The sequence below is a fragment of the Citrus sinensis genome, chromosome 3, assembly GCF_022201045.2.
Source record: "Citrus sinensis cultivar Valencia sweet orange chromosome 3, DVS_A1.0, whole genome shotgun sequence".
In the NCBI taxonomy this organism is placed as follows: domain Eukaryota; kingdom Viridiplantae; phylum Streptophyta; class Magnoliopsida; order Sapindales; family Rutaceae; genus Citrus; species Citrus sinensis.
Genome location: NC_068558.1, coordinates 33,905,519 through 33,924,657, shown reverse-complemented (window position 1 = coordinate 33,924,657; position 19,139 = coordinate 33,905,519). Strand labels below are relative to the sequence as shown.

At 33.8% G+C, this 19,139-nt stretch overlaps 1 protein-coding gene across 3 annotated transcripts in view; it reads right to left on the bottom strand.

Annotated features, from left to right (window-relative positions):
- The window catches only part of LOC102618528 (integrin-linked protein kinase 1-like), a 78,847-nt gene extending 64,020 nt beyond the window's left edge, over positions 1-14,827 (bottom strand). The window contains exons 1-3 of one of the 3 annotated variants that reach the window (XM_052436552.1): positions 14,283-14,827; positions 13,756-13,830; positions 13,539-13,643 (exon numbers count right to left, since the gene is read on the bottom strand). In XM_052436552.1, coding sequence (XP_052292512.1) covers positions 13,539-13,643; positions 13,756-13,830; positions 14,283-14,645 — 543 coding nt within the window. In that variant the 5' untranslated portion in view covers positions 14,646-14,827. The remainder of the gene's footprint in view (positions 1-13,538; positions 13,644-13,755; positions 13,831-14,282) is intronic. The other 2 variants (XM_052436551.1, XM_052436550.1) reach the window with 2 other exon arrangements.
- Positions 14,828-19,139: the final 4,312 nt, after the last annotated feature.

Below are 19,139 nucleotides of genomic sequence, written 5' to 3'. Positions count from 1 at the left end.
TTAAAGACCTTTGTACTAAAAAGAGAAATATGCATGTTCAAAAGAAGGCATTTTTAACAGAAAACGTTAGTTCTATACTCCAACATAAAATTCCTTTAAAATGCAAAGACCCAGGCTCCCCCACTATCTCATGTAGCATAGGGAACCACACAATTGAGAATGCTTTGTTGGATTTAGGAGCTAGTGTAAATCTTTTGCCTTACTCTGTATTCGTGAAACTTGGATTGGGAGAATTACACCCAACTCCAGTGGTGTTACAGCTTGCAGATCGGTCCATGAAAATACCTCGTGGTATTGTGGAGGACGTGCTTATCCAGGTAGACAAGTTTTATTTTCCTGTTGATTTCATTGTAATTGACACTCAACTAATACAGGATTCAAGGAAGCACATCCCCATTATTCTAGGCCGACCTTTCTTGGCAACTGCGGATGCTCACATTCAATGTAGGACTGGAAATATGCAGTTGTCCTTCGGCAACATGACTATGGAGCTGAACATCTTCAACATTGCCAAACAACCTCACAGTGCAGATGATGGAATTGTTGATGTGGATTTAATTGAAACAATAGTTGATAACACTTTTCTTTCAAACCTTAGTGATGATCCTTTACAAACATGTTTAACTCACTTTGGTTTGGATTTTGATATTGACAGATCGGTCGATGAGGTCAACGCCCTGCTTGACTCAGCACCATCTATGGATACTAATAAATGGAAGTCAAGAGTTGAACAACTAGCACCATCAGAGAAGCAACTCATTCCATCATCAGAATCACCACCGAAACTCGAGCTCAAACCATTGCCCAACACATTGGAATATGCATTTTTGGGAGAAGAAAGTACTCTGCCGGTAATCATTTCATCATCCCTAAATGACGAACAAAAAGGTAAGTTGTTAGATGTTTTAAAAGAGCACAAAGGAGCATTAGGATGGACCATAGCGGACATAAAAGGTATAAACCCAGTAGACTGCATGCATTACATTCACCTTGATGAAAATGCTAAATCTACTAGAGAAATGCAACGTCGGTTAAATCCTAATATGAAAGAAGTTGTTAGAACAGAAGTCCTTAAACTATTAGACGCAGGTATCATTTACCCAATTTCTGATAGTTCATGGGTCAGTCCTGTACAAGTTGTCCCCAAAAAGTCAGGAGTCACAGTAGTTACGAATGCTGATAATGAATTGATACCCACTAGAGTGACTACAGGATGGCGTGTATGCATTGATTATAGAAAGTTGAATTCTGTCACACGTAAAGACCATTTTCCTTTACCATTTATTGATCAAATGCTTGATAGATTAGCAGGCCATGAATTTTATTGCTTTCTAGATGGCTACTCAGGATATAATCATATTCCCATAGCACCAAAAGATCAAGAGAAAACTACTTTCACTTGCCATTTTGGCACATTTGCATATAGGAGAATGCCATTTGGATTATGTAATGCACCTGCTACATTTCAACGATGCATGTTGAGCATTTTTTCTGATATGGTTGAACGATTCCTTGAAGTCTTTATGGATGATTTTTCTGTCTTTGGTGATTCGTTTGATCAATGCTTACATCATCTAACACTAGTTCTGCAGAGATGTATCGAAAAGAATTTGGTCTTAAATTGGGAGAAATGCCATTTTATGGTAAAACAAGGTATTGTTCTCGGTCACATCATTTCGAGCAAAGGTATTGAGGTTGACAAAGCCAAGGTGGATCTCATTTCTAATCTTCCTCCACCCAAAACAGTCAAAGAAGAGTTTGACTTGGAATTCAAAGATAAGAAAGGGACAGAAAATGTTGTGGCGGACCACCTCTCTCGTCTCCATTTTGACACAATTACAGAGCCATTAATATTGAATGAGTCATTTCCAGATGAACAATTAATGAATGTGGAAGTATTACCTTGGTATGCTGATATAGTTAATTATCTTGTTACAGGTAAACTTCCAGAGCATTGGACCAAGCAAGATAAGGCTAAATTCTTTGCAGAAATAAAGAATTTCTTTTGGGATGACCCGTATTTGTTCAAGTATTGTGCAGACCAAATTGTTATACGATGTGTCCCAGAAAGTGAAATTCAAAATATCCTTTCATTCTGCCACGAACAAGCTTGTGGAGGCCATTTCAGTGCTAAGAAAACAGCGACTAAAGTTTTACAATGTGGTTTCTATTGGCCATCAATATTTCGAGACGCTTACACTTTCTGTTCTTCATGTGATAGGTGTCAACGAATGGGGAGCATTACACGAAGGAACATGATGCCACTAAATCTAATTTTAGTGGTTGAGATTTTTGACGTATGGGGTATCGACTTCATGGGACCCTTTCCCCCGTCTTTTGGCCATCAATACATATTGGTTGCTGTTGACTACGTATCGAAATGGGTAGAAGCAATTTCATGTAGGACCAATGATCACAAGGTTGTGATAGCATTTTTGAAAAGCAACATTGTTTCACGCTTTGGATTCCCTCGAGCAATAATCAGTGATGGTGGTGCCCACTTTTGTAACAAAGCATTCAAAGCTCTTTTGATAAAGTATTCAATCACACACAAAGTGGCGACCCCGTATCATCCGCAAACCAGTGGCCAAGTTGAGATCTCCAATCGAGAAATAAAGCACATAGTAGAAAAAACGGTGAGGCTGGACAGAAAAGATTGGTCATTAAGACTTAATGATGCCTTATGGGCATATAGAACGGCTTTCAAGACCCCGATTGGGATGTCACCCTACAGGCTAGTGTATGGAAAAGCTTGCCACCTACCTGTGGAACTCGAGCATCGTGCATATTGGGCCATCAAGAAATTCAATTTTGACATGCAGCAAGCCAGCTCAGAAAGAAGATTACAGCTGGCAGAACTTGAAGAAATTCGCAATGATGCATACGAAAATGCTAAGATTTACAAGCAACGAATGAAAGTCTTCCATGATAAGCAAATTATGAGAAAATCGTTCACTCCAGGTCAGAAAGTGCTTTTGTTCAATTCTCGCTTGCACCTATTCCCAGGTAAGTTACGCTCTCGTTGGTCTGGTCCCTTTATTGTTCATACTGTTTTTCCACATGGGGCAATTGAAATTAAGGACCCAAAGAATGGTGTCACGTTTAAAGTTAATGGTCAAAGATTAAAGCCATATCTAGAATACCAACCACATGGAGAAGACACCGAAATAAATTTGAGTGACCCACCAGATTTGAATTGATTTTTTTTTTCTTTTCGTTGATTTGATTTTTTTTTTCTTTCTTTATATTATTCTTCTGCTAATTGAAATTATTTTTGCATAAGTGTGTTTGTTTAACTATTAAGTTTTCTTTTATCGTTTTTAATCATGAGTACCTTACTTAGACCGTTCCTCCTGAATATTCTTAAACCACTTCAACGTGTCAAAACTCATCTCAAAAGGCAGATTCAATTTTGTAAAACACATCGCATTTGGGCTCTACAACCACCAGAGTTAGTAGCCTATGTTGAGGGTTTAGAAAGCCAACTCAGAGACATTGAGAGAAGTGTTTACGACATCCAGTTGGAGCTTGAGGTAAATTCAATAAGAGGACGATTTTAATTTTCTTTGTGTGTTTTAATTTGTTTTTCTGTTTGTGTGCTTTAGTTTGTTACCCCGGTGAAGTGGCGGATAACGGTACTCCGTGACAATCAAGTCGGTTACTTCAGTTTCCCATAATAACTGATATTCTGAGGCGAAGGTATGGACAGAAACGAGATTCTAGCGAAACTTCACAAGCGATTCCCTTCACTTCCTCAGAATGCCCTCCTTACGATATATAAAGCTCGGTCCGAACGCATGCGATTACTCATGAGGAATAACATACCTGCTGACATCCGTTGATTAATCGAGGCTAAAGTACGATCGGCAGGTGAGTTACCTCCAAAATTTATTACATACATGCCTGGTTGTGGTAAAGGAAATTATGCAAGAAAACGACGAGCTCGAAGAATTTCTTTTGCTTGTCATAAGTGTGCCAGAATGAGTTGCAATAAAAACCCATGTTCTTTAGGAATGATGTCTGATAACAGGGAAGATAAGATTCAATTCATTAGGGATGGCTTGAATAAGGAGTCATTGGATGATATCCTTTTGTCTCTTGAAACGCATCCCAGTGGATATGTGCAAGGAGCGATTCTCCAGTTATGGCCATTATTCCAGAAAGAGCATGCACGATATAGTCTCGGGAATCTGACTATAAACGACCCTGTTTGCCAGTTTATAAGAAAACTGGATAGGAAGCCTATCCTCGACCCATAGAGGGCATTCAAGCCGTTTCTGGACGTAAAACCAGAGGAAGATGTGAGCCACAGTCGCAACTACCTGTAAATATCCTTTTACTTTATTGTTATTTTATTTCACTATTGTCTTATTGTTTGCATTATTGTCTTTAATAATTTTATTACTGTTTGCTTTTTCCTTTTTACTGTTTTCTTTTTGACTTGCGAGCCACGTGCTTTACGCGTTATTTGACACTGACATATTACCTCATACACAACCATGACCCACTATCACCGAGACTCTTAAATGTGATTTCTTTTTTTGTCAAGCACTCACAAATTGTTTTTGAGAAGTATCACAATGTCAGCTACTCCCAATAGACAATTCAAGAACATTTGTGTGCTTTCTGGATTTACATATGGCAAACATAAAGAGTTCGTTAAGGCAGCCATAGATCTTGGTCGAAGCATAGCAGCGAGAAAATTACACTTGGTGTATGGAGGAGGTAACCGAGGGTTATCAAAAATGGTCTCAGAAGCAGCTTTTATCAGAGGAAGTCAAGTGTTAGGCATCATCCCAAGAGTCTTAAAACCATTGGGCAGTTCGTCTGACTCATCAACTGGAGAAGAGTTAGTCGTCTCAGGTATGCAAGAAAGAATAACTGAAATGCTTAATCATGCTGATGCTTTTATTTTCCTTCCAGGAGATCTTGCAACACTAGAGGCACTTATCACGCTAGCATCTTGGGCCCATCTGCACATCCACCAAAAACCCATCGGTTTGTTAAATGTCAATAATTTTTATGATGGCTTTATCGCATTTCTTAACCATGCAATAAAAAACTATTTCATTCCTTCTAATGTGAAAAAGCTTTTTATTTGTGCTCACACTACTAATGAGCTACTTGATATGTTACAAGCTTATAAACCGGAGCCAGACCCCTGGACCTTTGTGTTGGAGCGCCCAAATAATTATGGTAACAGTAGCCGCAGTAAGAAGTACAAATTAGATTTAACTCTCCGCCTGTAAATATTTTCTTCTGTGTTGCACCACCCAGGTGATGTCTTCTAAACTCTACTTCTTTCATTTCAAACATTGAGGACAATGTTTCGTTCTGGTTGGGGGGAGGGAATAGTCGACAATTATGGAACTTTGGTTAAGTTTTTACTAATTTTTTGTTGTAGAAACTAACTGTCGCTAACTTTTTGTGTTGAAGATGGCTGAATATGGAGTGTAGTGACTCTAGAAACGCATTTTCATCGTTTAAAAAAAAATTAAAAAAAAACTAAAAAAAAAATTTCAGACATTTTCTTTTTCTTTATTCTGTTTTTATGTTTATTTTTCTTCTTCTTTTTATTTTCTCCTCTATAAATATACATTTTCCAACTTTTGAGTCGAAGATGGCTGAATATGGAGTGTAGTGCCTCTAGAAACGCATCTTCTTTAAAAAAAAAAAATCATTTTCTTTTTCTATCATTTTAAATGTAACTTTTCTAAATTAATTTTTCTACATCATTTTCACATTTCTGCATGCATATTTTTTTTTTTTTAGAATAGGTTGGGGGGTAGAATGTTGTTTAAAAAAAAAAATTTTGTGTGGTTTGTTTTAACATTGGATGACATGATTAATTTCAAATTTTAGTATTTGTATTATCTTTGGTCTTAAGTGATGTTACATTATGTTTGCTACTCTACATGTTGATGTTGGAGACAAATATGAGTTGCTTGAAGGAATGAACATGTCATAATAAGTACCAAGTGAGTTTTTGAGCCTATCATTTTTCTTGGAGAGTAACCCTTTTGCTCATTCTTTATACAGCTTAACAGTTTATAATTGTATACATGATCTCTAGATTTCTTTTGAGTTAGCCCTTAATAAAAAAAGAAAAAAGAAAAAAAAAAGTGTGTTGCTACATTTGGAGGCCCATCTAACTAGTAGATATGGAAGGTTATTTAGAGCCCTAAAAGACGATGGAAAGGCCATCTTTGATCCGTTTGAGCCTTTCTAGCCATCCCTTTTATTAAATATCCATAGTTAACCCTTTTGAGCCTTTAAAAAAAAAAAAAACATTTTCTTTGTCAACTTATCATCTTGACCCACTCCGATTTGGAGTATTACCCGATATCTTATAAGTTCCATCACCTATTTATGTTTGAGAAAATGTAAATAATTATGTTGTTCAGTGAAGTTATACCAAAAAAAAAAGCAAAAAAAAAAAAACACAACAAAACAAAAGTTGTCGTTTCAAAAGAATAAAAATAACAATAATAGGTGAAATCCACCTTGCAACTTTCAAAAACAAAAAAAATAAAATTTCTCTGCATTTTTCTCAAACATACACTTTGTTTTCCTTATTTCCTTTCTTTATTAACCATGTCCCTAGCCTACGTTACATCCTAATAAAAGTCCTTCCTGATTTTAGAGAACTATAATCTGAAGTAGAAGCTAGTTATATGGGCTAAAACGATGTAGTGGTGCATATAAAAAATAAATAAATAAATAAATAAATTGGGTTGACTAACAGGTTTTATTTGACTTGAGATCGTATTATTTTTAAGCTGAGGGCATATTTATTTCATCTTGGTGAGAGCATGTGATATCACTTCTTCATTATTTTCTCTCAATTATCATTCATTGGAGTGACTATTTTTATTGGGTTTAATTTCTTTGTGAGAGTGTCACTACTTCCAGTGAGATTTTGGGGTTTGACATGTCATTCTTGAAAGTAGCTATAACAAAGTCTACTGGGCTGATTCATGTAGATGGTTGATGTGGGTGTGATGTTACTTTAGACCGGAGATAATGCTTATACTTTTATTTGATTGCTATCATTAATCTGATTGAATAAACACGAGTGTTTCTAAATTTTTTTTTTAAAAAAAAAATCATTTTGAATTTGAATTTTATTTTCGCTTCATTTGCTAGGGACTAGCAATAAGCTGGTTGGGGGGTGTGTTAAGTGTTAGAAAATGCATATTTATAAAGGAGAAAATTGTCATTTTACATTTCAAGTCTTACTAACAACCCTTACTTTTATGTATTTAACCTTCTTGTTATTTAATTACATGTGTTTTATTTTAATTAAGTATTTTATGTATTTTAGGGGCATCATAGTCATTTCACAATAAACGAGAAATCAGATGGCAAAACGGACATCACTTTTGAACTCAGGACGGTCGAAAACCTTAGGAGGAGCATAAAAGGAAAAATGGCACTGTTCACTTGTACGGTACTATTCACGTGTATGGTACTGTATACGTTACTGTTCACGACACTGTTCACATAGACGGACCGATGACGTGGCATTGACTGATGAGGTGTCACGATCCTGTTGGACTAAAATTCTTATATACTGTTGATGGTGACGTGGCAGCATATCAGTGGACGAAAAATCTCGCATACGGTGCATGCATCACACATGATTATTTTCAACCAAACCGCGTTACTGTTCATCCGGGTCAAACCGCGTTACTGTTCAAAGTCGGGTCAAACCGTGTTACTGTTCATCCGCGTGGTCAAACCGTGGACTGTTGACTGATGACGTGGCGCAATCCTGAGCGTCCAAACTGTTTTTAATCCGATGGCCATGATTTACTCCATGTATCTATAAAAAGGGGGCCTCCCCCCCCTAATTTGATATCTCTGAATCCATTTTTGGGATCCATTTTCTGTAATTCCCTCTCCATCTTGTATTTTCTTCGTATTTTAATAAATTCCCATTTTGCCCCTAGTTCAATTATGAGTGGCTAATTTTCTTTCAAGCTTGGGTTGAAGGTGAAGTCTCAACATGTGTCATGGGCTTAATTTGGTAAATTTATTTTCTCTTCCCCTCTAGTTTTTGTGGATGTTTTGACTTCTCGTCGACAAATAATAATAATCTTGTCTAGATACCGCCTTGGTTACACCGGCTCTCTAGTATAAGGTTATTATTATTTGGCACGATAAGCCCTTAGCACCATATTGATTAGAGCGTGGTTTCATGAGGTGTGGATTCTCCCCTCATGATTTAATTGGTATTAATAAGGAATATTTAGCCCATGATGCATGTTGATACGGATCCAGATACCTAAGTACGTCAATTTAATAGATTTTCTCTTCAAATTATTCTCTCAATTGCAATTCCAATTTTAGAATTTATTTTCACCATTTTAATTTAATTATTAGCATATTCCAAATCATTTCCACCATAAATCCAACTACCCATTTACAAAATTAATTCTATATATAATTAAAATCCACCTCCTCGTGAGATCGACACTCATTACCATTAGTCTATACTACAATAGATTCGTGCTCTTGCGAGTACATTAAAATTTGCACAACATGGATCACCCTTTTAAAACCCAGCATCTCTCCCATGCTTTACCGATGTGGGATTCGCCTAGGGTGTTACATATCTAAATCACAATAAACTATATGCATATGTTTGACTTGGTTGAAAAGCATTCTTTTGAAAAGGTACGAATATGGATTTATATGTTTCTGCCCATGTGTTGATATGATGTGTTGTTGTGTGCGTGATTATGTACATGGGCATATGTTGTGTGAGGATTAATTAGCATGAGCATGAAAATGCATTGAGTTTTCCATGAATGAGAAAGTGGATTTTAACAAATGGCATTTCTGTTTTATGAGATTTTGCATTGGGGGACACCTCTTAAGACTGTGCAGGGGCCACCTTTTGAGGGCCAAAACACCGCAAAGTGCCACGCATGGTGCAAAGTGCCACGCAAAGCGCAAAGTACCACATTGTAGTATATGTATTTTATTAAAAGAAAATGTGAAAGTTTGGAAGTGACAGAAAGAGATTTTGATGAATTTGTTCCAATTATTTTGAAAAGATCATGGCATATCATCTGTTGCATTCTGTATAAGTATGTATATATTTTCGTATAAGAAAAACTAGTTTGCTTATTGAGGTTTGTACTCATTATAGTTTATTGTGATTCAGTTTACAGAAGTCATGATTGATTCGTGATGAGTGAGAAGATAGACTTAAATTGAGGATGATAGATGGTTTTGCTAAATTTTTAACCTATTATGCTGCCTATTATATTTGAAGTTTAAATTACTTTCGATTGTAAAAAGTTATTAAATTTGTATGTGAGTTGCGATCAGATTTGCCTTCGGAATTTTGGACTAGGGTGTTACACAATCCTTCAACAATTTGGACTAACGGATTATGAGGACCCATTTAAAGCTTTGATGCACCTAAAATAGACTTCTATATTAGCTGAATATCAAGAATGTAACACCCCAAAAATCTACCTAGAAAACACAAGGGTAAAATTAGAATGAAACCTCACATAATTTATTCTTATTAATAAACCTCAAGATAAACAACTATTATTCATATTCCAAATGAATCCTTACAAAAAATATCTGAAATAAAATCTCCAAAGAAAAATCTCTAATCCAAAACAAAAAGTCTAGCAAAATTTAATCTTTAAACCCACTCCAGAGATCCATTAAAAAAAATCTCTATCTAAGAACCCAAACTATATCTCTAGTTAATCTGCAAAATGTTGGAGATGAAGGGTGAGCCGTCAACTCGGTAAGCAAATCCATGCACAATATTTGAAACCATTTGTCATTTTACCTTTAAACATTTTATAACATCTTATAATAACATCTTCATTTAACATAAGGGATGGATTCATGTCAAAGCATTAAAAAAACATTAAAACATAAACATTTGGTAGCTCATGCCACGTAGTCATCATCATTCGTCATTCGTCATTCATCATTCAGGGTACTATACCCCACATTATTCCTCATTCAAGGTATTAGACCCCGCATTTTTCATAACATCCTTGTGCACAAGATCATCATCGTACCAGCAAGCTGGCCATAACATTAGACAATACCATACCATTTGCATCTTATACATTACTGCAGACTATGAGCCAAAACATTTTTTAATACACCACACATCCTTTCATAAATTTTAAGTCTTTTAAAACATTTAATAACCTTTCTTTGATCATTTAATTCTTTTAGAAAACATTTTGTTTAAGAAAACTAATTTCTTAAGAAAAAATTATTTTAAAATACATTTATATAAATTCATTTAAAACTATTTTTATGTTGCAAAATTCATTTAATTATTTTAGAAATGAATTCTGTAAAAATTTCAATTTAAAACATTATTCTTATAACATAAATTGCATTTATTATAAAGCACATCATGCATGAATCTACTTACCTCGATCCACAGTAATCAATTCAATACATCAAGAACAAACCAATGAGCTCACCCACGTCCTACAATAATCATAAAAATATCCTTATCAATATTATTTCTAACCTTAAACATAATTGCAATCATCCTTAAATCATAGGCACTTATACTAACTCAAAACTTATACATATTCTAAACTTAAACATGAGTACCTTGCACATACTGATTTTTAATAACCTATACTCATGTTGGAAAACCATGAAAATTTACAGAGGTACTGTGAACATGCATAGCATTGCATGCAAAATTTCATAAAAATCAGCACAAGTGAAAATCAAGTCAGAATATTGACCTTAAACCAAAGTAACAAAACTGTCCAGTAATGACCAAAACAAACCTTTACCATTTAGGAAATTCACGAAATAATCCATTTCTTTTTTTTAAAATTACATTAGACACATCCAGAAAGCATGTAATTAAAATTCATAATTTTTGGATGCCTGAAACTATTTTAAAAGCATTTTATTTCCGAGAACATCTAACTTGTCCAGAAAATTCTAGATTTGAAGACAGAATTTAAAAATTCATATATTTTATTTTACATGCCCAAAAATCGTGATTCTAGTTTTTAAAGACAGAGGAAAGATTTAAATTTCATTATAAGATCCTAACATTGCATGTAATATTCAGAAATTAGCCCAAACTATTACACATTTCAGCTTCTGCAATTTCTGGAAAACAGTTTCCAAATCTGCAGCAGCCGCATGTTACGATTTTTAATAATTTAATCATAATGAATAAAATTACGAAATTAAACATGAAATCATAAGAGGCACAGATCTGTTGATACAAAAATCTCCATAATTTTTAACGATGTGTAACCTTACGGAAGAATTTCCAGAATTGAGAACTGCTGCTGAAAATCGGAATTTTCCAGCACCAGTAACTCAAATTCGAAAAGTCATAACAATTTGCATACTTAGAGGATTTCAACAGGATTTCAACACAAAACCTATCAATGAAAAGCTTAGGATACCTAGTTCCATGACATGTAAACGTATTCATGTGATTCTAAATAAAGAAAACGATTTGAAGCAAAGAATGCATACTGTTCATATCACCGCAGCATTACAAACACACATATATTACCCAAATCATGCCACAAGTAATTAAATGCAAACAACTAATAAAAATAAATCACATAAGTCAAAGAAATACTTAATACCTTAAGGCAAATACCAAGCAAAGAAGTTATAAAACTTTCTTTTTTCTTCTCCAAAGGCTTATATTTCTTTTTTTGTTTTTCATGTTGTAAAAAATGAAAGACAACTTCCTCTTAAAAAGATGACTTACTCTTAAATACTTGGTAATTAATAAATACTTTTTAAAAAAATAAAAAGCAAGAAAATGTGAGTTTTAAGAAAATTCCTTTTTTTAAAAAAAAAGAAGCTAATAACCTACATAACTTATTTAAAACAATTTGATAAATTTTTACTCGCACACAAACACTCAATAATAACTATCCTACCCAATTTAATAAGGGTAAAAGAGGAAACAAAAGAAAAAGTGGGCGTTACAAAGAAACTTTCAAAAAGCTTTTACATCAAGTTGATGGCATACTTGAATGTTTTTTAGTTGGTTGTTTTATCCTAGGTCTTTAGGATGAGATACAACTAGATGTCAAGATTAAATAGCCTCGTACATTGGCTGACACCATTGGTGTGACAAGACTGATTGAGGAGCGGAATTCACTTTCTAAATGCACTAGTCACTTTTCTCTACCACCCCCTGTTTCAGTGACACAGCAACCAACCCTAAATAATTTTGTTAGGGTCTTAGGTCCACCTCCTAAGGTTGATCAAATAGCCGATGACATCGCTTCTCGTCCCATCCAGCAACTGTCCAACCAAGAAGTACAGGCTCGTGGTGGAAAAAGGTTGTGTTATTATTGTGATGAGAAACTTGTTCTTGGCCACTGTTGTTAAAAGCCGCAGCTATTCATGATTGAAGATCAAGTGCCATTCGCACAACTCGATACTGTTTAAAAGGATAAGAGCAACAATCGAGGATACTAATTGGAACCATTGGCGATTCTCGAAGACTCACCCTCACTTTGACCATGCCAGCAATGTGTTTCTAAGGGGTGGGGAATGGTATGTGCTCAATATGCATCGGGATCTAGTTTCTTCAATTGATTATTTGACTTAGGTTGAGTGTAGTTCATGGCAATTATGTATGTTTACCATTTAAGTGATCCTGCTTCTATTTTCAAATGATTTTCCTCTTTTCTAGTTTTCTAGTTTTTGTTATATGTATCGGTCTATTTAAGAGACCTTATTAAACTTGCACTGAGCAAGTTTTTGGAATAATAATTGTCTTTTCCCTTCTAATCAACTTATATTCTTCCTCTACTTCTCTGACTTTCCCTTTTAAATTGAGAAATTACCTATCATTGCGTGTGGGTGGTGGTGGGGGGGGGGGGGCGCGGGGGCGCACTGCCGCGCTATACTTGAGAGTGAGCGTGGTTCCGTGAGAGAGAAGGGCTGCCACTGCGCTTGTTGGGCTGCTATTGTTGTGCTTTTTGTGCTTAGTTTTAGTTAGTTAGGAGAATTAGGGATTTAGATTTTAGGGATTCAAATTCTACGAATTAAAAATTGACAAATTTTGTAAATTTCTTGTGATTAGTTATTACCCTTACCTTTTACCCAAAATAACCACAGGAGTTGAAAAGTCAATGAGTAAATAAAGTTCTGTTGACTGCGTTATCAGAGAAGAAATGTTCGTTCACCGTTATGTTTGCACAAAAATCCCATTCACGTACTCCAATTCTTGATTGAAACTCCCGGCTTGCCTGCTTTGGAAAAAAATGGTAATTGAATTGAATAAAAAACCTTTGGGTTATAAATCGTCTAACTGTTCATGGTATTAAATTTTAAGATGAAAAGTTATAATTTCAACTGTGATTAATCAACCTAAGAGGCACTAATTACCTTAACAAACACCGAGAAAAAGTAAATAGCCTCAACATACAATCTCACTTGTGAAAACTAGGAGGAGCTCGTTATAGCGGATAGTAGAAATCAACTGACCTTAATAGGATCACATAATGTACAAAAATTAAGGGAACGGGCCATGCCTTTGTGATACCATCAGCCTTCCGGACCTGAAGCTCTAGTGGATTAAGTTCATATTCTGGAACTTCTCGAGGATTTGCCACAGTCATAGGTGTCCTCTTGGTTTTCTAAAATGAAAGAAAATATGTAAAATGCCATTCTTCAAAACATTAGCATAATAACTTGCAACCAGAAACAGAAAAAGTAGTTCTATTCAAATGGAACTGGTTCAAATTGTACCGGAACTTTGGCTCCACGGGCCTTCAAGATGTTGTAAACTTCAACATTTCCGTAGTACTTAGCATCCGCAGCTGCCTGTCCAATTAAATGTTAAAAAGCTCAACAAGCATAAGTATAAAAAATTACAAAAAAAAAAAAAATTCACCCACTTAGCTGCGTTTGCCCTCAAACGAAAAAGAAAGAAAAAAAATAAAGGGAGGTATAAGTAAATTTCATTAATTTAGAAAAATTCTTGATGAATTTCGAAAATATTCAGATTTGATGTCTTTGATATTAGCTGATTTGCATGGAGATTTTGTTTAAAATTTCATTCATTGTCACTTTATCATTCGACGTTCCAACAGTACGAAAATGTAATTGGATAAAGCTAACAATATTATATTTGGCTATAGTGAAAAACAGGTTAGGTATAGAGACATTCCCACTACATAAATTTTCTGTAATATGCAGTACGCTTAAATTGTATCAAACAATTAAGAAGCTCAATAGTAAATTCAAACCAATGAAAAAATGAAAGAAAAATGTACCGTACTGCCCCAGCGATCACGGGCATCTATATTAGCCTTTTTGCTAAGCAACAACTTAACAACCTCAACGTGTCCTTCACAAGCGGCGATATGCAACGCCGTCCGTCCGTCAAGATCAATGCTGTTGACATCAATGCCTTCGTTCAGCAAATCCTCGACTCCCTTGACGTCACCGCTGCATGCCATAAACAACAACTGCATCGTCGAGTCAAGGTTCTCCGGCACCGTCAACTCGTCCTGAACTGGACTCCGGCGTATTGGATCCAACGACGACTGCCTCCCGAAGCTAAACCTCATGTTATTCCTCCTCGGATCGAACGACGACTGCCTCGACATCTGCCTCGTCAGACGCCTATCGAGCATAGATAAAAAATATCGTTAATTATTGACGAGATAACTAATCCCATATTTTTAATAGCTGCATCTGTTCGACTGCTCCTACAAATATTTGAGGAGACATATATCTAATTCTATCACGAAATGAAACTGAATCTCCCTCATGATGGCATTCCGAGACTTTATAAAGAGTAAATTTAGTGATTTTCTTATACAATCTAGGAACATATCTAACGTAAATGGATAAAATATGTTTTTATGCAAGAATCATAAAGAATAAGGATGTTTAATGTTATTATTCGAGTAAAACATCTAACATTCTTTGTTATGAATTAATTGAGAAAAATATATTTTAAGTTGAGGAAGTTAATTAGCAGCACAATTTAGTTGAAATGTAGTTGTCAAATAATTCAATTAGAATTTTTCAAATAGTTACCTTCATTTTTTTTAATGGGTTTTTAAAAATCGTTATGATTTTTGTTGGAGTTTCAATAACAAAAAATCAACTGGATTGATTGGACTGTCAAATTTACCAAAAAGTTTGTTAATGTTATTACGAAATGAGTAAGAAGTATTTTAATATTTTAATATGATAAAAATATGTCTTTAATAAGCTTATATTTTACATAGCTTGATTCAAAATTAATTGAAAAATGATAGATTCACCTTTTCAAGTTGAAATAATATGTCCAATTAGATTAATTTAGGTTTATCAATATATTTTTGACTTAGATTACATAAAAAGTTTCATTGGATTAATATCAGGTTAATTACTTAAATCTTAACCATTGAAAAATCGCAAAATGAAGCTTCGGATATTAGGTTGATAACTTAAATCTTATCCAGTGATAAATGAGAAACATTGCGCTTGTCTCTCGTGTCCATAATAATCCAAAGTTCATGACCCCCAAAATTGAGGTCACTTTCATTAGTGCTCGTAGTGACTTTACTTTTGGTAAAATACAAAATAAAACAAGTGACATTTGCTATTTATGATAAGGACAGGTGGTCGTTAATAGGTGATATGGTGGAGCCCAATTCGGTAGAGTCAAGTGGGGCCCCAATCCACCAATAATTGACTTAAATTAATCCAATCAAAGGATGCTCATTGGATCTGATAATCATTCCATGAAGAGTTGGGCTCTATTAAATTTTGACACATTGCCTTTCCTTTAATGCCAAGTTTCACATGTCACAAATGTATGGGGGCATATGGTCCATAGCATTTGCTAATCTTAGCTGTCCCGTGCTACAACTTGCAAAGAATGTCCAGTCAATGAATTTTGGATGAATAATGCCTAATTGCGGTTTAGCCCTTATCCTCTTGCGTAAAGTATGATTTTGATCACCGTAGTATTTTAGAATTAATTGAGCACGCTTAGTAGTAGTACTTGACCTAATTATTGATTTGTTACCAAGAAAAACGTACCGCAATCTTTGGATTTGTTTTACAGTGATGCATGAGTTTTAGGTAGAAATATAGGGTGAGTAAATTTGACTTAATATTTGTAGGAAAAAAAAAAGGTCAAGTTATGCAAATGATGTTAAACATAGTACGTTTTATATAAAAATAAAAAATTCTTTTAAAATAACACGACATCATAAAAATGTTGAGATGATGCAATTGATTGATTTGAACATTGTAAAAAAAAAAAATTGCTATCAACTAATGTACATTAGTTACCATATCATTTGAATAAAAATTTTAAAATAAAATTACAAATAGCTAGTATTACTTTGAGTTATACATTAGCAACAAATCTTAGTTAGAAAACAATTTATTTTTGAGTGGACATTTTATAAAAGTCCAAACCTTGAATTTTGTACAAAACAATAAAAAAACTTAGGATGATTAGTGAATTTCATGTTCATTGATATAGTAACTTACAAGAGTAAATTTGGTGATTTTCTTATACAATTTAGGAACATATGTAACGCAAATGGATAAAATATGTTTTTATGCAATAATCATAAAGAATAAGGATGTTGAATGTTATTATTCGAATAAAATATCTAACATTCTTTGTTATGAATTAATTGACAAAAATATGGTTTAAGTTGAGGAAGTTAATTAGCAACACAATTTAGTTGAAATGTAGTTGTTAAATAATTCAATTAGAATTTTTTAAATAGTTACCTTCATTTTTTTGAAATAACACTGACATCATAAAAATGTTGAGATGATGCAATTGATTGATTTGAACATTGTAAAAAAAAAATTGCTATCAACTAATGTACATTAGTTACCATATCATTTGAATAAAAATTTTGAAATAAAATTACAAATAGCTAGTATTACTTTGAGTTATACATTAGCAACAAATCTTAGTTAGAAAACAATTTATTTTTGAGTGGACATTTTATAAAAGTCCAAACCTTGAATTTTGTACAAAACAATAAAAAAACTTAGGATGAGAAGATTAAAAAAAGTATTACCAATTACATTGAGACAAAAAAATAATTAATAAATAAAAATATTTATTTTAGTTATCAATTATTATATGTACACATAAAATGTTATTATATACACATATTTATAAATGCATGTGTAAATAAATTTTATACATTTTTCTTTTTAAGTTTTTTCCATTCTTATAATATTTTAGAAGTGAGATTTTCTGAACACATATGACTATTTTTAAAATTCAAAGCACTTATAAAAATAAAGTTTACCAAATGTTTAATTAATTTTCTTCATAACTGATTATTTTTACAACACAGTTAACGGTAATTATTTTAAAAATTACAGCATTATTAAATTGGTCCTTACCAAAATCGAATTGTAAATTTCTAGTATTTTGATAATAAGACCTCAACGGTCTGTTGAAAGCTTAGATACATATCATCGTAACAAAGTCTTAAGTCTAAGGGTTTCCCAAACATAGCTCGAAAATTTGTGTGAATAAAAACATCTATTCGAATTTTACTGAAGGGAAAAATTGCCCACAATCTTCACTTGTGCGACTGAATACAAGTGAAAAAAAAAAACTACTAAAACATGAGTTTTTTTTTTTTTTGATAGGACTGATAGATGAGTTTGTCGTTCGGCTAAGGGATTTCTCATCTTTCAAATAATTTTTTTTTTTTTTTGAAACACATCTTTCAAATAAGTACAAAGAATTATTGGTGAGCAAGAAAAAAGAATCTTCTGCATATTAATTAAATGTGCCCTAATTAGGTTTTCTACAAACTGTAGAAAATCCATGTGAACCAAGGAATATCATGAAACTTTTTAAAAAGCTAAAAGACCTTGTATGGGCAGTGCCGACAATGGAGGTAGGTACAGACTACAGAACAAGTAAAAAGTGGTGGAGTCACATGAGCTGTTATATTTATTCAAAGATCAGAATTCAGACCAACACCAACCTGTTCTCCTCTACGCTACAGTCAAGCTAATATTGTATTGCACAAAACTTTTGACCGACACAAGTAAAGTGGATGCCAGTGGGCACTACCACATGCACGTAAAAATAAAATGAATCCAACTCTCTATGCTATATACTGTGTGAACGCTGGAATGAGATTTTCTAAATGCCACACATCTAAAGTGCTTCTGAAAAAAATGCTATGTTGGAATTACTTTCAGAAACCTATAAAGAGAACTAAAAAAAACCACCATGGGGAAAAAGGGGAAAAAGGTGCTGTTGAAGACTTCAGAAATAACCCAAATGTATTTTTGTAGCCAAGCTAGTCTGCTTTCATGTATTTCAGTCAGATGATACAGAAGACTCAATATCGTTTTGATACTCAAAGAAGTTTTGGTAGAGTTAAAACACACTTCCAAATCAAAATTTTGATTACTTAAAACAGGCATTGCTTTTAACAGAGACCAACCAATCTATATAAAGGAGTTTATAATGGAAGCCAAGACTATCAAATGAAATGCTTTTGAATCCTTTAAGGAGATTTCAGACTGCTATTATAAAAATGTCAGAGTGGTTTAAAGTTACTATAATGCAAGTCAATTCTAATCACAGAAAAGGCTTTCATCTTTCATGTGGTATGTGAAGCATAAAATAAAAATCTGTATGAAGAAACAGAATCAAGACAAAAGAAAAATATATAAAGACATGGATTGACTCTTTTAAGAAGTCACAACTAGCTTGAGAAAGCAAAACACAAAATCTACATTCTATCCCAAAATATCTCTTTCCAATTTACAAGCTCCAAGCACAGAATTCAGCATCTTAAATCAATGCTAAATTGAAGTGACAGAAGAGTAAAACCAGTGAAAGTTTAATAAAAAATTAAACTTCAGTTTCATTATGGATAAGTTAAAAATTGGTCTAAAACTAACCTCAAAGATGTAAAAACAGTGTAACAATGTTAAAAAGACCAAATAGCAGAAAAGGACAATATTATCAGACAGCTGATTTCTCTTTCTTCTTAGGAGATTGATACAACTCTGCAACTCAGAGTTTATATCCTAGATTTACACTTTTCGAGTAAGTGCTGACTCCCGCAAAAAGAAGCAAAAAGAATTGAAATTAATTGGAGAAACAGAGATTGCAGGAGAAGACG